Here is a 25,344-nt window from a genome sequence, read left to right as displayed (position 1 = left end):
CCCTAAAGAATCCTCAGGAAAGTTCAGCACAGCTGGCTCAAATCACATCATTGTATGTTATTTCTTTTATAGGGCTCAAAGATGGAACTACTCATCTTAGGGATCTGTGAACGAGGTGGATGACTTTCACTGGGAACTGGACAAGGAGTGTGTCCCTGTTGGTTCCGCTGGACTTCTCAGCGGCTTTCGATACTACCTACCATTGTATCCTTCTTTGGAACTCCCTCCCTGGAGAAGCTAAACTGTGTCCCACCTTGTCCTTCCACCAGCAGGTGAAAACCGTTTTTTAAAAAAAGGTTTTTATTAAAGATTTTCTTGGATTACAAAAGTACATACATTGTCTCTACTTTCAGATCATAGAGTCCTTTGTACAGTGGATGCTCAGGTTGCAAACGTGATCTGTGCAGGAGGCATGTTCGCAACCCGTAGTGTTCGCAACCCACAGCGCCGTGTCTGCACATGCGCGGGTCACGATTTGGCGCTTCTGCACATGCGCAAAGTGCAATTTAGTGCTTCTGCACATGCACGAGTGCCGAAACCTGGAAGTAACGCATTCCGGTACTTCTGGGTTCAGGGTGGTGCGCAACCTGAAAACGCACAACCTGAAGCGTCTGTTACCCAAGGTATGACTGTACAGTCCAGGTTTTTTTTCAGCAGGCTTTTGGGAACTGACAGCTTTCAATGAAAGGGGCTGGTGCCATGCTGTTTTTCTTGTAATTGTCTGTAGTTTTTTTAATATATAGTTAATATATAGTTTAAAAAAGGGGACAACAGAGGACGAGATGGTTAGATAGTGTTCTCAAAGCTACCAACATGAGTTTGACCAAACTGCGGGAGGCAGTGGAAGACAGGAGTGCCTGGCGTGCTCTGGTCCAGGGGGTCACGAAGAGTCAGACACGACTAAACAACAACAAAAACAGTAGACAGACTGACTGGAAGAAGGCCAGGCCAAATCAGTGAAGCAAAGACAAAGCAGGTAGCCTCTTGTTGGTAGGTGCCTGTTTTCTAATCTAAGCAGTTTTCTTGGGGCACCCTGGCCTGCACACTATTTAGGGATTACTGCTCTTGTTTTTTAGATCCTAACCCTGAGGGCAGGGTCCACTCACCACAGACCAGTAACACTTAATGCACTTCAAGTGAAAAATGAATGTGACCAAGTTTTCCATTAGAAGCTGAAGTTTTATTACAGGAGAACAGTACATAAAGCACATCTAAAATTGATGTGTTCAATGCACTTAATAAAGGTAATGTAATATTAAAGGTACAGGTTCTAAGTACAATATAACAACATTCATATTAGAATGAAAATCAAGAGTATTTAAAAGACAACATTAAATCTCTTATTTTTACATTTGTATTTACAAAATGAGTCAAAATACTTCGTTCAATATCAGAATAAAATAAACTTGAGTCTAAGCTGACAAGTGTAAGAGTGAGCTCTAAAGAAGATCTGATAGAAGTGAAAAAGTTGGTGATAACGGGGAAGATATAATTAGTGAAGTTTTATTACAGTATTACTTTTAATATTCCTCTCAATGGCTTATGCTTTTATCATAGCTAGAAAATGAATTTGTACATACTGTACACATAAGACAACACATTTTTGCATGTACAGTACAGATTCATGATAATTTGTAGTTATTTACAGAAGACTGAGTGTGTTACTCAGTGAGGTTGGTGATGTTTATGTGCTTAATCCTCAAACCAATACATATTTATAATCAGCATTTATTTTTATTCTTCAGACATTTAATTACACAAGAAACATTACTCACACAAACTTGCATAATTTATAAAACAATGAAGCCCAAACAATTAGGGAAAACATTACTGGTATAAAGTATGTGACACTCATATTAGACAAATCAGGAGATTCTCTGTTTAAGAGGTGAATTGTATCAATAAGGGACTAGAAAATAATCATGGACTTGCATTTTTAAAGAAGATTGTAGCTTTTCTTTTTAAAAAATCAAATCAATTGTCCTGAAAATGTTGGTATTTAAAATTTCTATTCATTAAAATATAGCCAGGGTGCCGATAAATGCATTTGTATTTACTTCCAGAATAATGGTTTGTTTGCTAAATCAAAATACAGAAGCAGTGCATGGAACCAGGACGTGTGGCTTTAATATTAACTATCCTCTATTATTAAAAAGTGCGGTAAACAAACAGCTTCTTAGATTTCTCAATTTTTTTTTTACTAAAGATCTTACAGCTTCAGTAATAGTACAGAAAAGAGTTGTAATAAATACTTTAAAGGTCAGTTGTTCCCCATTTTAGATATTTGATATCCATTAGGTTTTTGCAAAAGATGATACTGGTAATGAATAACAGGACTTGAATTCTAGCTGAAATAGCCTGGTTATTAAGCACTTTTTTTAAAGTTACTATTCTACTGTTGCAGTACTTTATGGTGCCAAATTCTGCTCAGAATTAGGCTGTGCAATTTGTGGTGCCATTGGGAACCACACGTGCATATTCCAGTTTACTCTTTGGCTATAATTTTCTTAATTTATAGCAGATTTCTAGTCAACAGAGAAATACACATTCCCAGGCAAATGTGCATATGATTGCACCATTAGTATGACCATTGCTTAAGTTTCTCAAGCTTTAAAAACTGAGACCAAACCTCTTTTGGCCGTGTGTCTGTTTTGTTGTATTAATGGTATTACTGCACATTGTGGAAATTCTTTATTGCATATACTGATAAAATTATAGGCAAGGATGGGCCAGCCCTTAGATGTGTTGGCATCCAAGTGTGCAGTGGAAGCCCAGGATTGCAGAACCAGCCTGCGGCATCATAGGCCACATTTCCATTGGCAATCCATTGGCCCATGCTTGTAGTGTTGTGAGGTTAAAATAATCCACAAAAGCTGGGGCAGCCAAGAGAACATAACACAGTGTAGCCATGCTAACTGTTGTACTGGCGCAATCAAGGGAAATATAGACATTCTAACCTTATTGAAATGACAAGTTTATTTTACTTTTTTCAGTGAAATGACAAGTTTTATTTTACCGCCTTTGATAATAACTACTGATAACACAGTAGTAACTAGAGTTTTTTGTATACTCCTTGGTAATAATGATTTTTGTTCAGGCAGTTGCCAATCCCTGCACAACTGCTTGTGGGAGTGTAGGGGGTCACCAGTGGGCTAACATGGAGTCAGTAATTTTATTAAATCCATCATTGATATAGGGGCATATATACACAGCTGTTGTAATACACAGCTGGGGCAACATATATGACCCATTTATATGCACCAGTTCATACAATCAATACCTTCTGGCAGTCCCAGGTGTAATATTATTGGGCCCATCAAGTGTCTGAACCCAAACATAAGGGTTCATTGTTGTGGATTGCACCTAGTGTTACTCTAATTTGTACTTTTCTCTCCCAAGTCCTTGAATCAAGACAGAACCAACTTTTCACATGAATTCTCCTGGGGGCTCCACTTCTCCCCCTCCCAATAGAATATAACTGTACCCATATGGTAGCCCTCCCCAAATAATTGCAGGGATGCTGAATTGCACCACTGAAGAATTTAGAATGTTCTGTGGGGGAGAAAGGACTACTTTTTAGTACTTTACACATTAAAGAGAAAAGTAGTTTGATACACAAAACTGAAACCACTGGGTTCTCCTTGACATACTTGATTTCAGAATTACAGTGCCATAGGATAACCAAAGTGTGTTGTGGTTGCAAAGTAGATGAGAGAAAGAAGAATCAGTGTAGGATATCAAATATCATTACTGAGGAGTTATTTTTTTCCTGATTAAATATGCTAGAGAGAACTTTATAGAATGATACTATATATTCAGAGAGAACATGTCCCCAGTCTAGGTACTCTGATACAGGTACTTGATTGGGCATGTGTGTAAATGTATATAAGGTATATACACATGCACACATAGATATTCAGTGAAATAGTACAAGACCCAAATGTGGTATTGCCTAGGAATAAAACGGGAAAGGGAGATTTGTTCATAAAATTAACTTATCTAGCACCACACATCAGAAAAACACAAAAATAGCACACTCTAGTTCTAAACAGCTATTTCTAAAATAGAGTATATAGTAAAACAGATATTATACAGCGTAATGTGGTATTTGATAAACAGATAAATATTTGCACCGCATAGGCTTTTAAAGTAGTATATTTTATCTATAGAGAATGAAAGCAAAGTAGTTATAACCATACAAAAGGTGAGCAGAACAACATTGAAGAGTATGACTCAGAAGCTGAGACAAAGATGACATAAGAATTAGAGCAAGAGAAAATGTGTACAGGCCATTACAAGTCCTTAAATTAGTAGTAAAACAAGGAGTTGGTTGATCAAGTTTAAGAAAGCAGTAAACAAGATATTTGCATTTACATGCAGATGTCTAAAATTTGTATTTCTTTTAAATCTATGCACAAAAAGTCATTGTTTTTATTGCTCAACATTCAGTTATGGCTAGAAGTTTTTTTTTTAACCTTTATTTTGTACTTTGGAAACAAGTATATTGTTAAAGGTGCCATAAAATGGATAGCACTGAGAAAAGTTTGCAAATAAACCACCTAACACTGCAGTTCTTCTTACATTATTAAAAGCCTTGTCTGGGGTTTGTCATATGTTAAATATATTTAAACTGGGAAAATACATCATAGCTTGAAGCCTCCCATTTGGCTCAAACATCCATACAAAAACACATCTCCGAAAAAGGAGCAGGCAGACAATACAATTACATATAAAGAAGCAGCCAGTTAATGTCCTAATAGTCAAAAGAGTTACCACGGGGGCCTTTTTTTTTACAAATTTGTTGAGTCAAAATAGAAAATTTTGGAGTTAGGAAAATATATATACAGTACCTCTGTGGTTTGTGAAATAAAATTCACTATATTGCTTATGAATTTTCTGCATTTCAGTACGAGAATAGCAAACAGATTGCAGGGTCCTGTACATTTATGCATCTTCAGTAAAACTTTCTAAGGAGTATGGGAAAGTTCAAGTGTGCAGAGTAAACACATGCACAAAATAAGGATGTAGCATAAAGCATTCAATGTGCTCAATTCTTTTTCCCCTTTTAAAAGAAGTATTCTTAAGCGGCAACGGGATGAACAGTAAAGATAAGGTGAATGCCACAGCAGTAAAAAATAAAACTTGAATGACAAATAATGATTCTTGGCTTTCAGATTCACAATGCTTCAATGCACAGGAGCTAAAATTTTATATTTGGATTAAGTTTATTTATTGCTCTGAAGAGGAACTATTATGCCCTGCTACCAATAAATGTGAAAATCTAATTGACACATTTATATACATAAAGCAATGTAAAACAACATCTTCCTTTATTCCTAGATCTCTGTATATCCAAATAGTTAGAAAAGTAGACAAACAAACTAGTTTCAACATGACAAATTTTAAATGTGACACCTGCACATTCCTCTAAGAATTCGCAGTATAGTAGTGAATTATCACAATACATTTGAACCAGAATTGGCATGTGAAAATATGTTCTCAAATCTTTATTTGTAATATCATTAATCCATTAGTAATTAATTGGTTGATTGTATAAGGCTTTGGTTTGATTCCTAATCACCACTTTACCAGAAATATTAAATTGAAGAAATGTAAATGCCACAAAATTTAAATTTATTCACATTGTATTAACATTTGGATTATTTTTAAAAATACTTTAAAGTCATAAGACATCTGACTTCTAAATAGCCTGGCCCTGTAAATGCACAGATAGAGTTTGATTATTAATTTTGTTTGACATGATAAAAATGATTGTGTGAAGACCTCCAAGTAAATGATTAGCCAAACAAATTGACAGATCATCCAAATATTTTACATCAATTCTTCAAGTTTATAGATGTGTCTAAGGCAGTCATCTGGGAATTGAAAGCCATCCACAAACGGTTGCCTTGGACACCCACTTACAAGGAGCCAGCTTTGGCGTTAACTCTGTAGTTTTATCTCCAAGGAAAGAGGTGGCAGGAAACAATTATGATGTCAATACTTATCCATATTTACATATATTTGGGAATCTTTTATTAGAGCTCATGGTTGAATTGAAATCTTTCCAAAATTATTGCCTTAAAACTGCATCAAGAATACTTTGCACTCAGCTTTGCCCAGAATGATCACATGGCAATCATGCGTCCCTTACTGGACACTCAAAATCTGGATAATCACATAACCAGAAAAAGCATACAATTTTGTATTGGCACTGGTCCATTAATATTTCCCAAGCTACATAAATTGCGCACACAGAACAGACACTTAGGAACAAATATAAAAATAAAAATTAGATATGCTTTCTAATTAGTTCAGCTTTATAGGATTATAATCTCTTCTAGATGTACGTATTTCACCCTGTAATTTTCTGATCATCCTTTACACTTAACAAACAGGCTCACTCCTTTGAAAATATCTGAGTACCTCTTACATAGCTGTCTCATTTTGAAGGATTAAGCTGCTAATAGATCAGAAAGGGAAAAAAACACTTTCAACAAACAACCACTTTTTAGTCTTAGAAGAGAACCAGGATGTAAGCACAACAGAACATGCAATGGATGCTTTATATATACTTAACGGTGGTTACTTCTGTATAAAAATAAAAATGGATTGCAATGTTGTGGCAATTAGGAAAGAAAGCATGAGTAGAACACATGATACATAAATTAAACAAAGTGGGGGTGTTGCAGTTGGAGAAGGGCATTCAACCACTTAGCTGAGATGATGAAATCAATCTCTCTTTGGCCTGACTGTTAAACAGAGTGAGTCTTAAATTCTTATTTAACTTCTGTTTCCTTTACTGCTTCTTCTGCTTTTAATAAACATGGAAAGAGGCACAAACCTCACACATCAAGGAAAGCTTAGCAGAGCAATTCCAACTCTGGTTGGGGAGCAGCATGGCAAAATGGAGTGGCAGAGCTCATGCCAGCTGGAACAGAATGTGGGCGGGACTAGTAATGGCTACCTTTTCTGCTGCAGCAGGACCAGACGGGCACAGCAGTGGCCTTAATTGGGCTCTTCATTGGACCAGCTTAGGATTGAACAAAACTTTGGCCAGCCCAGCTCTGCTCCTTCCACTAAATGTTCCATTTTGGAGCCCTCCATTGGCTGATGTTGGCAGTAGTGACCAGTGGAGACCAGTAGATCCTATCTCCCTCCAGAAGCAAAGACCTGGGTTTAGAACTGCAGCCTTCCTTCCACACTCCTATTAGGGCCTTTTAGAACATTTTAAATACGCTGCTCTGTGGTTTGGCACAGTGGCAGCACTACCTTCTACATATTTATATTAATTACTGAATTATATGGGGATTGTTATCATGCAGCTTACCCTCCCTTCCAATTTTGGTTTTATTTTGTTAAAGTAAAGCACATTCACCAACAGCGGGGGAGTTTAATAACCTGTTCTGGGCAGAATATTATTCAGTTTATTTTGAATTGCATGGCTCTCATTAAAACAGCAGCTTATAACAATAGTTTTAAGGATAACATAAACTTAAATTAAACAGGAGTTTAACACTGAGGATTAATTCTGTATTGCAAAATACTGACAATGAACTTTACATAAAAATACAAATTTAGCTTCATTGTGTCTAAAAGCGTATTGGCACCCAATGTTTTTTCATTATAGAAATTTAGAAAATATACAGCACATTTGCTTTGGAAAATAAACTAGTGTATTGCCAGCTTCTTCAGTGTTGTCTAAAATTCTGCCCCAGAAGCCTCTGTGTTGGCCAGAACCACAAGGGCCAAGATACAGGCCAAGATACATGCTATGCTTATTGTGTAATATGCAGCAATTTTTTTTTACTTAAATTACAGATGCAGAGGAATGCAGGATTCCTATCATAACACATAGTGAAAGGAGGTTTACTTCTTCTCTTCCCCAGCTTTGATCAGAATAGAAACTGCCCCTCCCATATGGCTATGAGTTTCAATGGGTGGAGAATCCCTTTGGCACCAGCCCCTTGCCATGCAGGAGGAGCAGTTCCCATAAGCCTCCTGTCACCATGTGGTACATTTATGTTTGAATGTATGCACTTCATCGTGCCTGTAATTTAATTAACAAAAATCAAAGGTTTTTCACAGTAAGCATAACATGTAGTTGGTCCCAAGATGACATATAGAAGTATTGAAGAGTCTATGATTAAAACATTATGAACAGTGGCTATCTGAAATAAAATTAAAGTATTTTGTTTCATGGGCCAAAACAAGCTCATTTCTCTAATACATTAAACAAAATACTCAGAGCACTGGAATTATTATTATCTTGTGCCAATCCTTAAAAGAGTTGAGCAGTACAGGGTCTGGAAACCCAAACAACTGAAATTCACTTGGATAAAAAATGTCTCTGCCCAGTTCAGTTGTGCAATGGAGGGATAGTATGAAACTTTTGAAAAGCCATTTGTCCCAGAAGTACTGGCCACCCTGTTGAAGAGTTCTACAAGATCCCTGAGCACATTTGTTTCAGACTTTTTAACCCCAACTTCTAAACGGTAGGGCATCTATTATTGATAACAAGATGGATTGTCATTCACAGTTAAGTCAATCATAAGGTGCTTATATACCCCTTTTGTTCTCCAATTTGCACAAAGAACTGTCAGAATTTTTCATTGTGAATGGCAGGGCATGAATGATTACATGATCAATGTTTTTTGGCAGTGGCGTTAGGATTATTATCTGGCTGCCCCTTGACAACAACAAGTGATTCAATCGACATTCCTTAGCAAAAAAAAGAAGAAGAAGAAGGCAAAAAAAAAAATATGTACAACAAATATGTATTTTTTCCCTGAGGGGTCAAGGTTTAAACCCGCAAGTGCTCTATGTACATATTGCACTATAGAGGAGTGAAGTACATGTGCAAAAAAGCAACGATGACTGAAGCTTACTAATATATATATATAAAGAAAAAAATTATTATGCTATGTCCTCACACATTATGGAATGTCGGTAACACAAATAGCTTTCCTGTCATCTAAAACTTAAAAACAAAAAACCACAACCCACATCTCTACTATGGCACATTCAATGAAATAAAATCTTTTCCAAAGACAAGTAGACAAATTCCATCAACAAAAATAATACAAAGTTGGTTTGTTTGTTTTTTCTTTTTCTTTTTCTGAAAAATTACATTGCTTTCTTTCATTGTTTCACATTACAAAATCTTTTTGTTTGTTAATCTTTACACAAATCACATTTTATTGCAGGAATATTTCAAGTGCCATCAAATATTTATAGAAGGGTTAAAAAAATAGAAGTCTCTCTAAGTGGTCCAGACAAGGCTTTATATAGAATATTTTTTCCACCTTCTATTTTTGACTTAAATATCTTCAACACATTTTCTTTATTCTATGGACACTTAATGGCCAGAAGCAACCACACACATACAGTGGTACACACATTCATACCTTGATAGCCATATGATGATGGTGATGGTCTAAAAGCTCCAGAAAAGAACAACTAAACTTAAAACAGTATCTCGTATCATGTCATTTCAAAACAGTATGAAAATCCTAGAGACGCAAAAGTATATAACCGTGGTCTAAGACTACACATCTTATTTTAGAAATAAATTCTATCTTGAAATATTCCAACTGTACCAGATGTCCAGCAAAATGAGATAGAACATGAAAATCCAAGACAATTTTTAACTTAACGGCTTTCTGGAGTGATTGATTCTAATACCTGTAGCCTTTTTATATAACTTCGTCAAATTATATAGTACAGTCCCAAAAGATTCCCACACTTTATACATTTGAATTTAGTCTACAGCCTGCAAGTTTTCTAATGGAATATACGGTAGTAGCCCGTCATATTGTGATTTTAGTCCTTATTCTCAGCTTCTTTTCCCCGATAGGTTTTGCCCCTGCTCTGATGCTGGCATCTACATACTTTCAGCTACAGCTTGAGTTCTTCGGCATGTTAAAAAGGCATCAGCAACAGTTCCCACCATTTTACCTTTTTTCAAAGCATAATTTGCTGTTAACTGAGATGAAGAAAACATGGGCTAGTTTATGCACCAATTAACGGATTTTGGAAAAAGCTATAAGTGATTACGGTGTGTCTAATGTGTAGACCTAAAGTGCTTGGCTTTCAAGACAGGAGTGAACCTGGTGTCTGCTTTTAGGGATAAGATTGGGAATGATATGGCATTGCCTACAAGTAAGGACCAATTCAATATCTGAATATATTTTGTGTGAGCAGATAAATGTAAAATATTTACTAACAATAACAGAGGCCGTGACTGAGAGTCAATACGAAATACCAAAATATAACTAACCCTTTTATTGCCAGAAGTGAATACTGTTCATTTTTCATTTGAATCAACTTTATACATTTTGTCTCTAGTAAATGGCAGGCCTTAAACAGGCGCTGGCTGGTAGATACTGGAGTTTTAATTTAGCTGAACTTTAAAACTAAATTAGCATTTGAGGGAGGTCACATTAAAAAACCCCTCATTTGCTAAACAGCCGGGATTTAAGCTTGGACTGCATCTATAAAAAGACCAGAATTAACATTTACTACCAGTTACTCCAATAAAATAAACAAAACTTATGAGGACGGCAAAATTCTGTCCATGTAGCTAGCAGGATTTTCATTCTTTAGAAACAGCTCCCCTGTACTGGGGTAGAGGAAAACTGAATATTGGGATGCTTTCAAAATTCCATTCACTGGATGCAATTAAAGTTTATTGTGATCAGGGGTTTCTCAGGCTTTTCTGGGAATCTATTTGCTACCTCTTGGCATGCATTAGAGGGTTGCTTATAGAAAGGAATGGGTGAGCTTCTATATGTGCAGAGCGCCAAGAACATATCTGAGCCAGCCATAGCTCTTCCTGTGTTTGATGAAACTGTATCGTAGATGCCTTCTTACAAAGTACAGTGGTACCTCGGTTTACGAACTTAATTCATTCCGGAAGTCCGTTCTTAAACCAAGGCGCGCTTTCCCTAATGAGGCTTCCCGTCGCTGGTGCCCTTCCACCGTTCGGATTCCGTTCGTAGACCGAGGTAAAGTTCTCAAACCAAGACACTATTCCGGTTTTGTGGAGTTTGTAAACCAAATCGTTCTTAAACCGGACTGTTCTTAAACCAAGGTACCACTGTATCTGTGGTCACTAGAAAGGGTAAATGGCAAGAGGACTGCATTTGAATTTCCCATTTCTACATTCCCAACCTAAGTGGCTCAGGAGCATAGAGATCTGCTGCTCTGCTCACAGGTGGGAGGTACATACATGAAGGCAGCCATGTGTGTAACCTCTTACATAGAACTGCTGGTATATATTACTAACATGTCTGCATGAGTAGCTTCTGTCTGCAAGCCCAACATGGCCCTAAAATGTTTGCATGTTCACTTTTGTTTGCACATTAGATCCTTTCAGAACTAATTAGGCCTTGATTTCCCTAGATGCTAACAAGCTGCCCTGGGAGTGATAGAGATGAAAGATTCTGCAGCTATAAGTTTGTTTCCTGTCTGACTGAACTGGCTTCACAGTTCTAATGCCTATAGAAAATTTAATCTTACAGTTTGCACTGGGCATGTAGGAACCCTCAAAGATGAGAATTTTCAGCTCTTTATACTACATTGAATGAAGATTTTGGGGCTCAAAACAAACAGGTCCAACTGCATAGCCCCTCATGCACCTTGCTTAATAGGAATTTTGTATTACCTTTTACATGTGAATTACTACTACACTGTATGCTAGAATGCACGTATACTCCAACAAGTAAATAATTTTTTTCATACCTTGCAAGAGGTCATTTTGAAATAAAAAAAAATACTTAAATAATCATAATATCCAATAAACGGCAATTTTTTTGGAGATTTTCTTTAGGAGCCTGAAAAATCCATGTCTAGACAGCTGAATGGTTGGTCTTTTGATGAAAACTTTCAGGCACTGAGACAAGAAGATCACATCAGTCTGTATGCTTTAAATTTAAATCATCAGGATGCTAAAAATTGCTATATTATAAAATTTATTTTACAAAGAGTCATTTGAATAAGTTAGGTGTAGTTTGAAGAACTCCCTTGCTTTACAAGTTATCCTGAGAAGAATCTTTTACTCTTTGATACATTTTCTCAATCAAGGGTGTTGGTGGAATCAGGGTTAGAAGTGTACTTTGGAATAACTGAGTTCTTGACTTGTCAACAGATAAAAAATAGCACAGTTGCCACCTCTAGCTGAGTAGGATTTAGGATTTGTCACAAAATCACAATGACCTAAGACTTTTTAAGGTTGAATAAAATACTCCAGATGGTATGTAAATAATTCCTAAAATAATGACTCAAATTAGAACTCAGGTTCTAAAATGTTTAGGTTTGTACGTAACTGCTACATTTTGAATGAAGCCCCAGTATGCTCCAGAGAAATCAGGTGGAGAGAAGCACTCCCTAGCCCTATGTATGTCCTTTTTATTTTCTCTTCAGTAACAAAACAAGATTTCTCAAAAAGTGTGTGATTCACTTATACTGGAAACCACATTTGAAACAACACTTGGAAAATTCAGTATCACATGTATGCATTGTGGTAGGATGTGGCCTAATTCAAAGTCATGGTTTATGATCCATTTGCTACCAGGAAAGCAAACTGTGCTGAGATTTTTCTGTGTGGAAAGCCATCTGTGTAACATAGCAGCCACGTGGTTGGCATCCATTTTAACTACGCCAGTGAAATGAGGGTTTTTGCTGTTTGTAGTTAAACTGGGCCCAATCAATATGGTGTGCCTTATCGGTGGCAATGGTATTGCCAGTTTAATGTGTGTGGGCCTGTTTTATTCCTTGGAAGGTGGGAAAATAAGAGAAGATTGAAAGGGCTATTCCTAAATTAATTTCTTTAGAGTCAGATACTTCATTTCATTTCATAATCCACTATTCACATAACTGGCCATCCTGGACAGCTTATTGAGCATACCTCTGTGGCTAAAAAGTGCAGCACTCAGTTGAAATCAAGCTTTAGGCCTTTTTCTCTAGCTGTGGGGACCCGCTTAAATTACACTGTTTAGTTTATGGAGTAAGTAGCCACATGTAAACCCACTTTTACTAAATAAAATAAACAACAGTGCCACAATCCAGCAAACAGTTATTCAGTCTTAAATATTAAAGAGATTTGGGCACTCTTAACTGTACGCTGGATTTAAGTCAAGGGAGACAATTCACCAGGAAACACTATTACAATTTGGAAATCTCCCATTCATTTCAATCAGGACTACACAAAAGAACTTCGTGATGGATTGTACCCTATCTGTCTCAACAGATGACTAATGGTGCACATGCACTTGCTGGACACACACACACACACATACACACACACTCTAAATGTAAACAAAAGTATTAGGACCAATATTTCCAAAAGATATGTATCTAAATTTGGTTTTCTGAATCCATATTTACTCACCTAAGGAATCGGCTGACTTTAAAATGAGCTAATTTTTCAGTAGCACCTTTAAAGTGATTAAATATAGATTTTCTCTATCCCTATGTCAGCAATCTCTTTAAGAACAGGGATTGTTTTCTTTATATATTAAATTGTCTTTTAAAAACACAAGCTAAAACTCGCAGTTTAGAAACTTGTCTTCCCCCCTCCCCCCCTCGTCCCATTACACAAAATCACTGAAGGTATTTCATGATATGACCGGCCTCTCTTTAAAAGTAAATGTGGAAAACAGCAGCATAAACACCTTGCAGTGTCCCTATACCTTCCAAACCTCCCACAGTTAAACTTGAACTTCTGGTGCACATGCAGCACAACAATGAACACGCTAGCATATAATTTAAAAGAAAAAGGTGCAAAATGAAAGTGCCTTATCAATTCAACAATAAAAGCTATACCAGTAACTACATTTTATATTAATTAAAACAATATTATAAACAATATCTCTTTTGCTATATATAGACTTCGTGCCCATTTACCCTGTAATAGATTATAATGCTATTGTCACTATTGCTATGGACCCTTTTCATGCCATTCCGCCTACTGGCAGTCAACGGTAGGGTGAAAAGAAATCGTCCTTCATGAAACAATGAGCAAGTTGTGCAAACTGATGCTGAAGCCTCTGCAATGCACACCAGTCGCTGGTTTCTGGCTGGAGATTCTGTTCTTACTAACAAAACGTCGTTCTGTGAAAGTCTGTGGGCAGTGAGTTTCAAGGAAAAGGAAACCTCCTGATTTTTTTAGTACCCTCATTCTGCATAAACAGAAGTCAAAGACAGAAGTCAAGACAAAAAAAGGGTCCATATCGGTAGGGATCATGGAAATCATTTGTGTGAGAAAAACAAGTTCAACTTTTATGTCATTTCCCCCATTTTTTCTGCCTGACCCCATTCGCCAGAAGATGTGCAGTGTGTTGGCTCCCTAGCTCTATGCAGGACCATATAAAGTGTCTTGGTTTCTATTATCTTTTTTTCCTTTTCTCTTTTAAAGTTTGTACTTCAGACATTCTAGAAGTGCTTAGGTGATACGTTTACCCATCCATTTGCATTGCTGGCTCAAATTCTGAAGTGAACAACTCCTTGTACAATGGAGGAAAATGAAGTCGCACAATGTCCGGGTATATTGCTCTAAACGCCATAAGCTTTTCTGTATGTCGCCCGCACAGTGCTCTTAAAGTAGACACTTTGCATATTAGCTGTAGGGAGAGAAAAGCAAAATGAATTAGATGTACAGGTATGAAAATGCTTTGGGGTCTTTTAATTTTGTTCTTCAAGGTAACAAATCCTAGTTTCCTTGTAAGAATGGGGCTAGAGAATGCCTGTCTAACAGCATCCATCATCATCATCATCATCATCATTAACCATAACAACTCCTTCTCTTCCATAACTTAGAAAAGCCACAGGGAAAATAAGGAGAGACTTCGTTGCAACTAAATTCTGCCTTTCAAAGTGTTCCATATGGCTATTTGTTAAGGGTGACTTGTGAAGCCTGTAAAACTAAAGTAGCAACAATTATCCATTTTAAATTGTTCCATTAACATCAGTAACAAATAATACGTACCTTAAGCCTGTATTTTTTGTATGACTTAATATAATTTGTAAAATTTAAACATGTATCAACAAAATCTTCCATAACATTTCCACAATCAAAGCATCATACCTGTAGCCTAACTAGTACTTAATTTCTAAAAGGTTGGAGTTTCGATCCTGCTTGAATGGCATACACTCAAATCTGAAAGCCCTTTGCCCTAATCCCACATGTGTGCAGGTGTGAGGGTTGGTGGCTGGCAGGCTGTAGTATTTAGTAGGAAAAGGAATGCACAAGCTCAAAAGTGCCTTACTCCTGTTCCTTTGTTCCACAGCAAAGCTGCTGCATTGCAAACTGGTTCCTAAAATGAAATCAGGTAGCCCTAGCTTAAATTAATCCTTGAGTGCTGATTCAGTAGTTTATGTGGAATGAATACATCAAGCAGAGGCAAACATAATCTATTTTTGTGAAGGTATGCGGCTAGTTTTCCACTCTTCAAAAACAAAATCAATTTCACTTGTTCAGCCTGTTATGTCAATCTTGGAAAATGGTACAAATTTTAAGCAGACCTCACAAAACACATCATAAACTAAACTGCTAATTACATTGAATGTATGTATGTATGGGACGCGGGTGGCGCTGTAGGTTAAACCACAGAGCCTAGGACTTGCCAATCAGAAGGTCAGTGGTTTGAATCCCTGCGACGGGGTGAGCTCCTGTTGCTCGGTCCCTGCTCCTGCCAACCTAGCAGTTCAAAAGCACTTCAAAGTGCAAGTAGATAAATAGGTACCGCTCTGGTGGGAAGCCGTGCGCTGCTCTGGTTTGCTAGAAGCGGCTTAGTCATGCTGGCCACATGACCAGCTGTACACCGGCTCCCTTGGCCAGTAAAGTGAGATGAGCGCCACAACCCCAGAGTTGGCTACGACTGGATCTAATGGTCAGGGGTCCCTTTACCTTTACCTTTTATGTATGTATGTATGTATGTATGTATGTATGTATGTATGTATGTATTTCCATTTATAATCAGCCCTTCACAGTATCTCAGGGCAGATTACAACAGAGGTCAAAATAACAATTTATTCCAAATAAAACAATCTTCTAAAGTTATAATTTTAAACAACCACCCAAGTAACAAAGCACTGCAGAGAAGGGAAGATCATTTGGTGTTCATCCTCAACACCAAAGGCCTGGGGGGGGGAGTTGTGTCTTGATCTGCTCCTGGAAAGGACATAATGGTGGGACCAAGCACACATTGGAGGGGAATGTTTTCCATGTCACACCACAGAGAAAGCCCTGCTCTCACATGCCACCACCTCTTTGAGTTTCACAGGGTGGAGGCACCATCAGCAGGGTCTAATTAATATTCACCAGAAAAAGGCGTGTTGCACACAACACAGTAAGCCAAAGCCTTGCTTACTGGAACTGAGTAAATGCATGGGGTCCTGAAGAGGAACTTGCAGCTGGCTGGCTTCTTCTTGGTTACAGCTTACGGTCAGTGAAGACAGAGCTTAATCACGAGTCCCAATTCAGATGACACTCTTAAGTGGCAGTAAAAAAAGACCAGGGAGGACACTTACTCTGTCGTGCAAACCAGCCCATTGTCAGACTCTGTAGCTCTTACCTTTGTTAAGATTCCATCTTCTCGGTGGTTCTTCTGTAATACATGTTGAAGTGCTAACTGAATCTTCTGTTGGAGCTTTTCTATTTTTACTTTCTCCTGAAGCCATGATCGGTCTAAAATGAAAATTACTCGTGTTGAAATCTTAGAAATAAAAACATACAATATGATTAAATCTAGTATTCAAAATGTTTTTGAAACTACCTTCCACAAACTACTTTCTACAATTATTTCTTCTCAATGCACGACTACATAAAATTGTGCAACGTTTAACAACACCCAAAACGGATACACCTGCAATTCTGCACACTGGTAGGCATATTTCCTTTCTCTTTATTTCAGTCCCATGTGTTCCATGTGTACAAAATGAATGGGACTCTACCATACCAGAGCATACGCTTGTGTACAGTGGGGTTTCCTACAATACAGTAAAATCAAGTCATGGTGACATGAAAAAGTGATGGATTGTCAAGTAGAGAGTTGTCAAGTGATATATATGCATGTGTGAATCAGCCCATAAAGTCATGTTTTCTGGTGCTTCTCCTAAGCAACTAGCTATACATTCCATACTAAGCATTTGTTCTTTAGCACAGCGAATCCTATAGTTGTCCTAGTGTTCACACACCATTCTTAAATAGTCGCTCTTGGCTATGTGCATAATCATTAGGATTGTGAATCAATTATAAGATTTGGGTTGGATTTGAATTTGGCTCTTTCGAAAGCAACTCACTTTGGTTTGAAGTGCTTCAGAGGCTCCCTGGAGAGTGGCAGTGAGGAAGGAAACTTTGTCCTTTCCAAAGCAAATCTGCCTTGGAAAAAACAAAGCTCTGTTCCACTTCCCCACCTTCACTATTATGGAGAATAAAAAAATGGCAAATAACTTTTCCCTTTAAATAGAAGTGGTTGGCATTTCAGGCATAGTAGCCCCTCCAGAGTTTATAAAGCTTGCCAAATTACAGGCAAACAAGTCCAGGTGTTTTTGTGCTAAGCACATTTAAAGTTTGATTTTTTATTTTATTTTAAGGAACATTCTATAACTTTTTAATCAGCATTGTATGGCATCTGCAAGCATGGTAGGCCATTATGTCGTGACAAAACCTGCCAAATTAAGGGAAAACCTTTCCAGTTTGGAGTGTAGTGGATAAAAGAAAAGGATCTTAAGTGTTCTGGGGGGCATTGGTCTAAAAATTGCAGAAATGAGAGGCTGAAAGTTACAAAAATGAAGTGCAAAGCTAATTTGATATGTGGATGTAGGCAGAAATACTTGAACGTCCAGCATTTCCCAAGTAGGTCCCACTAGCAGAACCAACCCTTCCTCAAAGCACCATGAGTAGTAAAATCGTTTCTTCCATGGTAAAATAATTGCCTCTGCACTGTTGTCACTTTCCTGTAACATGGAAGTCACTTTCACTATCACAGGGATTGTTTCTAATCAGTAGTAAAAGGTTTTCAGTACCAGACCTTACAGAACTGACTGCTGAAAGCAGCCAATTATATTTCTATTCTGCTCCTTCCAACAGTTATTTAAGTATAGGATTTGATGATAAACAAGTGCAGAAGATATTTCTTTCTTGTGGAGTATAAAGTGATTGTTAAACAAATCTAATAAAATCAAATTAAATTTTTTAATGCAAAAAGTAGTGGATCCCGCTGCTGCCTACCAAATACAGTGGATCAAAACTATGTGTACCCTCTATAGTCACCACCACAGGTTATGTTTTAAATTTAGCGTGAAGGAAATCTTAGATACAGCTTAGTTTATGAACAATTTGGATTAAGAATGCTGCAAACTCGGAAGTAGGTGTTTTGGTTTGTGAACTTTGCCTTGGAATAACAACATGTTTTGCTTCCTGTTGAGTGTGTTTCATTTGTAAATGGAGTCCCCCGCTGCTATGGGAAAGCACGCTTTGGTTTAAGAATGCTTTGGTTTAAGAACGGACTTCCGGAACAGATTAAGTTCATAAACCAGGGTATCACTGCACTTGGTGACTCAGGCAAAAGCTGAACATATAAGAAAGATTTATTATATCGAACAAAGTGGATAAAACAAAGGATGTATCAGAAGATAATGTTCTTTCAGGAAACAGTCAACCTATTAATAATGATACTGAATCTAATGGATGCTACAGGCATCTAATCAAGCACAACTTCTTTTAAACCTCAGTTGCTTATGTTCAGTTATTACGCTTCAGTTAGATGTTACAGGTTTCTAGACTAGTTATTTTGAGTTATTTCACTTCATTTCCTTAATTTTGTTCCAGCATAGGTGTTACAGCTGAATACTTTGCTTCTTAAATAAGATGGTGTCAGCTACCCAACCTTTTAACAATCACACTCCTGAGGTACTTCAAATAATATAACAGACCCCCGAGCTCAACCACACTGCTCTTTAGGGGTTTGGGAGTCTTCTCTTTCTAGACGTCTCCCCTCCTGACTGGAATGAGACCTAAGTAGACCTCACAGCTCCTACTTCTCCTGCTCAAGTTCAGCCCCCAAGTTAACTCCTGGCCTCATAAGATGCTAAATTCTGTTGTTCACACTAAGCTCAGAGACTCCTTTCTCTAGCTGTAGATACTTTCATCAGAGTGGATGTTTCTACTCAGAACCAACCCCCTCTCCTCACTCCAACTCTCTTCCTTAAACCATCTCACCCCCTCAAACAAAACCCCATCTCTACCCATATCTAACTACCTCAGAAACTGCTCCTTTTATTGTATCTCCCAAAGACTGGCTCTGCTGTCCGTCACACAGGACTAGAGTATGCTTTGAGATACTTAATGCCTTACCTGCAGAGAGTAAAACAAAAGCTGAAAATAATGCAATCTCATCTTCAGTAAGGTGCATAGAACATAAGCTCTTTCCAAATTCAAAAACAAAACTAATGAAATCTTCACACCCTGCCAAAGGGGAAAAAACAAGCAGCAAATTACACAGGGCCTCTTTCAAAAATATAAAACAATACTTTTCTTTTTTATAAGAACAGCGATTATATGGAGAATAACTTGCCAGAGCATTTATTCACATTAGAGTGGACTGTTAGTTTTACCATGACAATATCTATGGGTCTGCTTTCCATCACCGTAATTCACGCAATGAGGCAGCAACAGCATGTCCACGCTAAATCTCATGTCATCTACATGTGTTGGATGTGCAGTCTGATTTAAGTAGCCTCACAGTCATGACACAGCCCTGGGCCCTCTGAACGTGCATATAAGAACCTAAGAAGAGCCTGGTGTATGGTGTCAATGGGCCACCCAAGGCAACATCCTGTTCTCGTGGTGGCCACGCAGATGCCTCAAACAGGACCAGAAGACATGAGCCCTCTTCCTCAGACTGGGGGATTGCTGCCTCTAGGCATGGAGTAATATTAAAACAGTTGAGCAGAACAAATGATAATCCTGTTACTTCTTTGCACACTGAGTACATGCATTTTAAAGTGGGTACAAGGCTTGTGTGTTCAAATTGAATCTGAATCAATGAGATGTCTTAATTATATGAAAACTAGCCATTTTCCAATTGTGTCTAATAAGCAGTTCCAATATTTCAAAGGCCAGCATAGTTTTGCACCAAAAGACCACAGAAACTACTTTGTGTATTTCTTGGTCTTAAAACTCACAGAAGGGATCCTCATAGTCTCCATTATTCTCCATAAAAAAACCACAACGCTTGGTGTCACAAGCAGGACTGAAATCTTAGTTCATCAGCCCAATATGAAACTTCCAGAATTCATTAATGAAAAAGAAAAAGAAAAAGTACCTTATGGCACTAAAGAGAATTAACGTAAGCAGTGCCTTCAGCTTCCTCCCTCATGTTCTACACTGTTATATCCAAGTGTCATTGAATCTCAGTGTTAATTAGTTAATAATTCCAGGCAGTTCTTCACTGCTGTACTGTCAACATCCACTTGCTGTTACTTCCAGATATATTTAAGCTCATTATATAAATTTCCAAATGCTTCCCAGCATGAACACAAAACTGAGTAATTATTAGATTACAACAATAACAGGGCTTCACTTTGGGAATATTTTAAATACGAAGGTAGGGCTTGTGTCTGACGTGGAAGCCCCATACGGGCATGTGAGAACTTCACAACAAGGAACTTATTATAGGAACTTCTCAGTTGCAATCAAAGCTGATAATATTTTTTTTTCTATTAAGGAAACTATATATAATTTTTGATTAATGGTATAAAAATAATTGGAATTATCTCTTTGGAGGACATAGCTCTTGGTATAAGAATAATGCAGCAAACATTTATTGTGTTCTTATTTTGCAGCTTGCTCAACAGAATTCAGATGACATGTTTCCTAGAATGCCTAGTGAGCTTCCCACTTTGAACTCCAAAGTGTTGAGTAATAATTAACAAGCTGTAATCAAAAAGTATAAATGGGTCTAGGCTGACCTTAGTTTTTAATTTTTTGAAAGGACAAAAAGTACATTATTAAAAAATACAGAAGGTGTAACTTATTTAAATCACCAAAATATCCTTAATGAAAAATCTATTAAGTGATTTGCACACAATCCATTTACTATAAGAAATGAATTTAACCAAATAGTTATTTTTAAAAGTATGTTTTCTAATTAATTACTTCATTTCCTTACCTAATGACTTGAATACATCGGGGCTAGCATATTTGCCATCGAAGTACACTGTGTTGTTCTGGGAGTCAAAGGCACGGCACATTCTGATAAATACAACCTCTAAAGACCCTATAACCAAAGAAGAAACAATTTTACAATTGAGACTAAGAAACACAGTGGTTCACAAACAACTGTTCTTACCCCATGTCTTTCTTAAATAAACAATAGACTGTACATCTTCTTAAAATATATTTCTAGCTCACAAATGAGGTTTATGTGCCCTCAGAAAACAGAAAATAAATTATATCTGTTAAGCCAATTTTATGACTTTGAATATACAAAGGTGGTAATAGAGGAATATGGCTCACACACTGAGCCAATTCAAAAGTAACAATAAACCATAATTTCGCATTATAAGGATAAACTGCAGTGAGTCTTATGCTTGTGTATCTTCAGTGCTGCTCCAAGAAAGAGTTTGGAAGCCTTTTGCTTCCATGATAGATTAACCACAGCTTGTCATGTCATCCAAACAATAAATTGTGGCTAATTTTTACTGTGTTTTGTTGACACAAGCCAGCTTCAAAGCATAGTTTTAGAAGATGACTTGTTTCAACAAACCATCATTAAGTTTAATCACAGCTCTGGGCTTTGGTGTAATGCTGAACTGTGGCAAATCTAAAAGGGAAGCAGAGGCTTCCACTCTCATGGCTGCAAAACGTGTACGACCTCAAGGCTTGTGTGTATGACCTCATAAGTGTAAAGCATTACAGGGCCAGTATTAGGTAATGAAAGCTTTGAGAAAGCCCTTTGTCCTGGAAGAAATATTTGAGTGGCTGACGCAAATAAACATTCATTCATTCATTCAAGCTCATGTTTGAACCTGGAATCTTTATTTTAAAAAGAAAATATTTCAGAAACAGAAAAACAGGAGGGGCACTGGAAACCCAAAAATAAGAGTCAAAGCCTCAAAATGATGTTTGTTCTAAGTACAAAATATGTTGGAAAATATGGCATTTCCAACCCATTTCAACATATTGTCTTCAAGACAAAAAAAAGTTCCACTTATTGTGCAGTTTGTTCAGAGAAGTCACATTTTAAGGTCTCTCTCCCCGCTTTTTTGCTTCAATTTTCTGCAAAAACCAGGTTTCTTTTAGTTGTGCCCCTCTAGAAAACTGGGTTCTTGTTTCTGTTTAATGCCTGTGTTACCTTAAAAAATATTTATTTAACAAAAATTTTATACTGTTAAGCGATTTACAAGAAATATCACAATTAACAATAAAAAACTTAAAACAATTTAAAACATTTACAAATTAATTAAAATTAACAGTAAAAGAGATTAAAACAAAATAACATATATGTGTCCGAATAGTTTGCTCTTAAAAATGTTTTTAAACATGTGCCAAAAAGAGTACATCAAAAGGGCCTGCCTAATGTCAACACCAACAACACTTTATCGGTATTAGTTCTCTTAGAGTGATTCTGGAATTAACTTTATTAATGAAGGAAATGTGAAGGCACGTGCCTTACATTCAAGCAACAGGCTATTCCTCTGACTTCTTCTACATTGCCCAACATTGGCCCATGATTGCCCAGGACTGAATTGTGCAATTTGTTGGCAGTATGATTATGTAATGAACGAAGCATTAAACATGTTTAGGTGAGCCACAGTTTTGTGAAATACACTTTTTGTAATAGAATTACAATGTTAAGTAATAAAACGTGCACTTGACATTTATTTTAAAGGGTTCAGTTTTGCCCCCCAACCCACATACCTGCTTTTAAAAGCACAATTTGATCATTTTGACACAGTTCCATAAAGCCATCAATGCGTTTGGCAAACTCCACCACGTACTGTATTGCTTCTGTTATTTTCACGGCACACAATTGCCACATTACCTCCCTCTGCTGTTAAAGACAAAAAAGAGTGCTATTTCCAGACTTGCTAAACCTTCTTAAGGGAATAAGTTTTGTTTTTTAAAGCAAAGCATTAATCATTAATCTGTACAACTGATTGCCTTGTGATTGCCTTGTGATTTGCATGTCAGGCTGTGTTCCCATTTTGTATTTCAATTTGTGATACGTGTGGTATGGCAATTCAAGGGGCTTATGGCAGTTTTATGCCTGCCTACAGTTTTTCTAATGCTATACTAGACTATAGATATTAAAGGCGAGTGCTACAGAGAAATAATAACAATGACTAGTTTACATAAAATTTACAATTTATGTTTTAGTTTACAAATAGGCTCTAAGAATGACATTTTAATAGTAAAACATATCTTGGATGCTTGGGTAAAACTCTTGTTCATTTCAGTGAGAGTTCTGTGTAGAATTCTACAAAATGTAGAACATAGAAGCAAAATCCACACTCTGCTCAGCTTCTTATTTAAACATCAGAAGTTGTAAGTGGAATATGTTTTACAGGCGTCCCCCCCCCCACTTACGCGCAATCAACTCATGTGCAACTGAGTATTTGCTTAGCACCAGGAACTAATTAAATAATTCAATTCAAACTCGGAAATGGCAGGAGATAATTGGAGAGTCTTCATGGCTTGCGAAGAGACCCTCCCCGAAGCCTGAATACACTGGAGGCACAGCAGGGCTTTGTTTTGCTGCTCAGCCTCCCCGCCTAAGAGCTGATGTGCAGGGTAGCGCAGCAGCAGCCACATTCCCACACAACCTCCTGCCTCCTGCTGGCCCCAGTGCTTCAATTCTAGTTGTGAATATTTTTGGAATCAGCATGTTTGGTATGGATTGCAGAAAGGGCATTTAGAGTATTTAGAGGGTGCTCCCCACTTCACGCAATTTCACTTATGCACACAGGAGCCCAGAATGTAACCACCACATAAGTGGGGGGATGCCTGCATATTTATTACAACTCATGAATCATTAGCATATCTAATGTGTGCTTTGTGTTTTGAGATAAAATATTCCTTAATCCCATTGAACAATGTTTATTTTACCAATAACTATCAGTTGTCTCTAAAATTACATTTTGGGAATGCGCTCTGGTGATATCTGATGCAAAATATTTTTTACTCCCCCATTTGAGGTGTAATATATCTAAGGCATGACGGATCTTGTGACATTACATTATTTATGCAAATATACAAAGCATTCAAAATTAGAAATAAACTCTATATGGGTTTGAACCTTCAACAGAACTTAAACAGCAATGCTAGCCATATGACGTTTTACAAGGATGTGAAACTGAATACTGCTTTCCTCCGTCCATATTTGTCAGCGCATTCTCTTCTTCTGCGATAATCATATAACATTATTATATAGGCTTCAGATCCATTTGCCCAGTGCTCCAAAGCACAGCTATAACAACACAGTAAACAAAGGCAAAGGACCAAACCACGCAGGTGCCTATTTGCTAAACAGGCACTCGCCATGTTGGCCATAAAGCACAATGGGGGAGTTTGCTTTGATCACGAAATGGAATGTGGGGTGGTAAGAAGAAGGAAAGTCCATTTAGTGATAAACTTAGACACCCCCAGCCCCACTTTACAGTCAAACTGGCAGCGAGAGGTTGGCAAACACGTTTACATCTGACATGGCCCAAGAGAATGTATTCCATCCACAAGAAGAATCACAACCCCTAGGGGCGAGTGTGAGGAAACAGAAATATACATATCAGACGGATAGCATTTTCTCTAGGGCAGCAAATCAATACTTTGTAAGAAAATTATTACTACAGTAAGTTTTCAGCTTACTCAGGGGTTATGTTCTGGGAGTCACACCTAAAAGCCAAAACTGCATATAGTCAAAACACATTGGGTGCAATGCAGGGTCGCGTTGCCAGTCTTCTCCCCCAAATGCCTCCCACTTTCCGTACTTACTTACTTACTTACTTACTTCCCAGACATGTAAAGCTGAACGCACACAAGTTAAATGCCCATAAGTTGTGGGCTTACTGTATTCATGACTGGACAAGTGATGAGGTTTTTTTAAATAGAAAACATCTACCTCTTAGAGTTAAACCTTAGGGCTTAGTATAACAAGTATAGTGAATTAATCTTAATTTATTTGATGATACAGAAAAGTAATAATTAATGTTCACTACAGTTTTGCATTTGGACTATAAATGATCAAAAACAACCTCTTTATACAACCCTTGAGTATTTTTCAGGCAAATACGTAACTAGGGGACATTTTTTAAAATGTCCTTCAGGTGAGTAGTGAAGACAAT

The 25,344-nt window shown here is 37.4% G+C and overlaps 1 protein-coding gene across 8 annotated transcripts in view; it reads right to left on the bottom strand.

The window, feature by feature from the left end:
- Positions 1 to 1,158: 1,158 nt before the first annotated feature.
- RORA (RAR related orphan receptor A) overlaps positions 1,159 to 25,344 on the bottom strand; it is a gene marked incomplete at its 5' end in the record, with an annotated part of 361,111 nt that continues 336,925 nt past the window's right edge. For 7 of the 8 annotated variants that reach the window (XM_083475828.1, XM_083475831.1, XM_083475833.1 and 4 more), the window contains 5 exons: positions 1,159 to 14,621; positions 16,575 to 16,687; positions 19,358 to 19,468; positions 21,174 to 21,281; positions 22,925 to 23,057. In XM_083475828.1, the coding sequence (XP_083331954.1) occupies positions 14,457 to 14,621; positions 16,575 to 16,687; positions 19,358 to 19,468; positions 21,174 to 21,281; positions 22,925 to 23,057 (630 nt within the window). In that variant the 3' untranslated portion in view covers positions 1,159 to 14,456. The remainder of the gene's footprint in view (positions 14,622 to 16,574; positions 16,688 to 19,357; positions 19,469 to 21,173; positions 21,282 to 22,924; positions 23,058 to 25,344) is intronic. The other variant, XR_014519226.1, reaches the window with a different exon arrangement.

Source organism: Podarcis liolepis, assembly GCF_965112155.1.
Source record: "Podarcis liolepis genome assembly, chromosome: 14".
Classification (NCBI taxonomy): Eukaryota; Metazoa; Chordata; class Lepidosauria; order Squamata; family Lacertidae; genus Podarcis; species Podarcis liolepis.
This window is presented reverse-complemented; position numbering and strand designations above follow the sequence as displayed.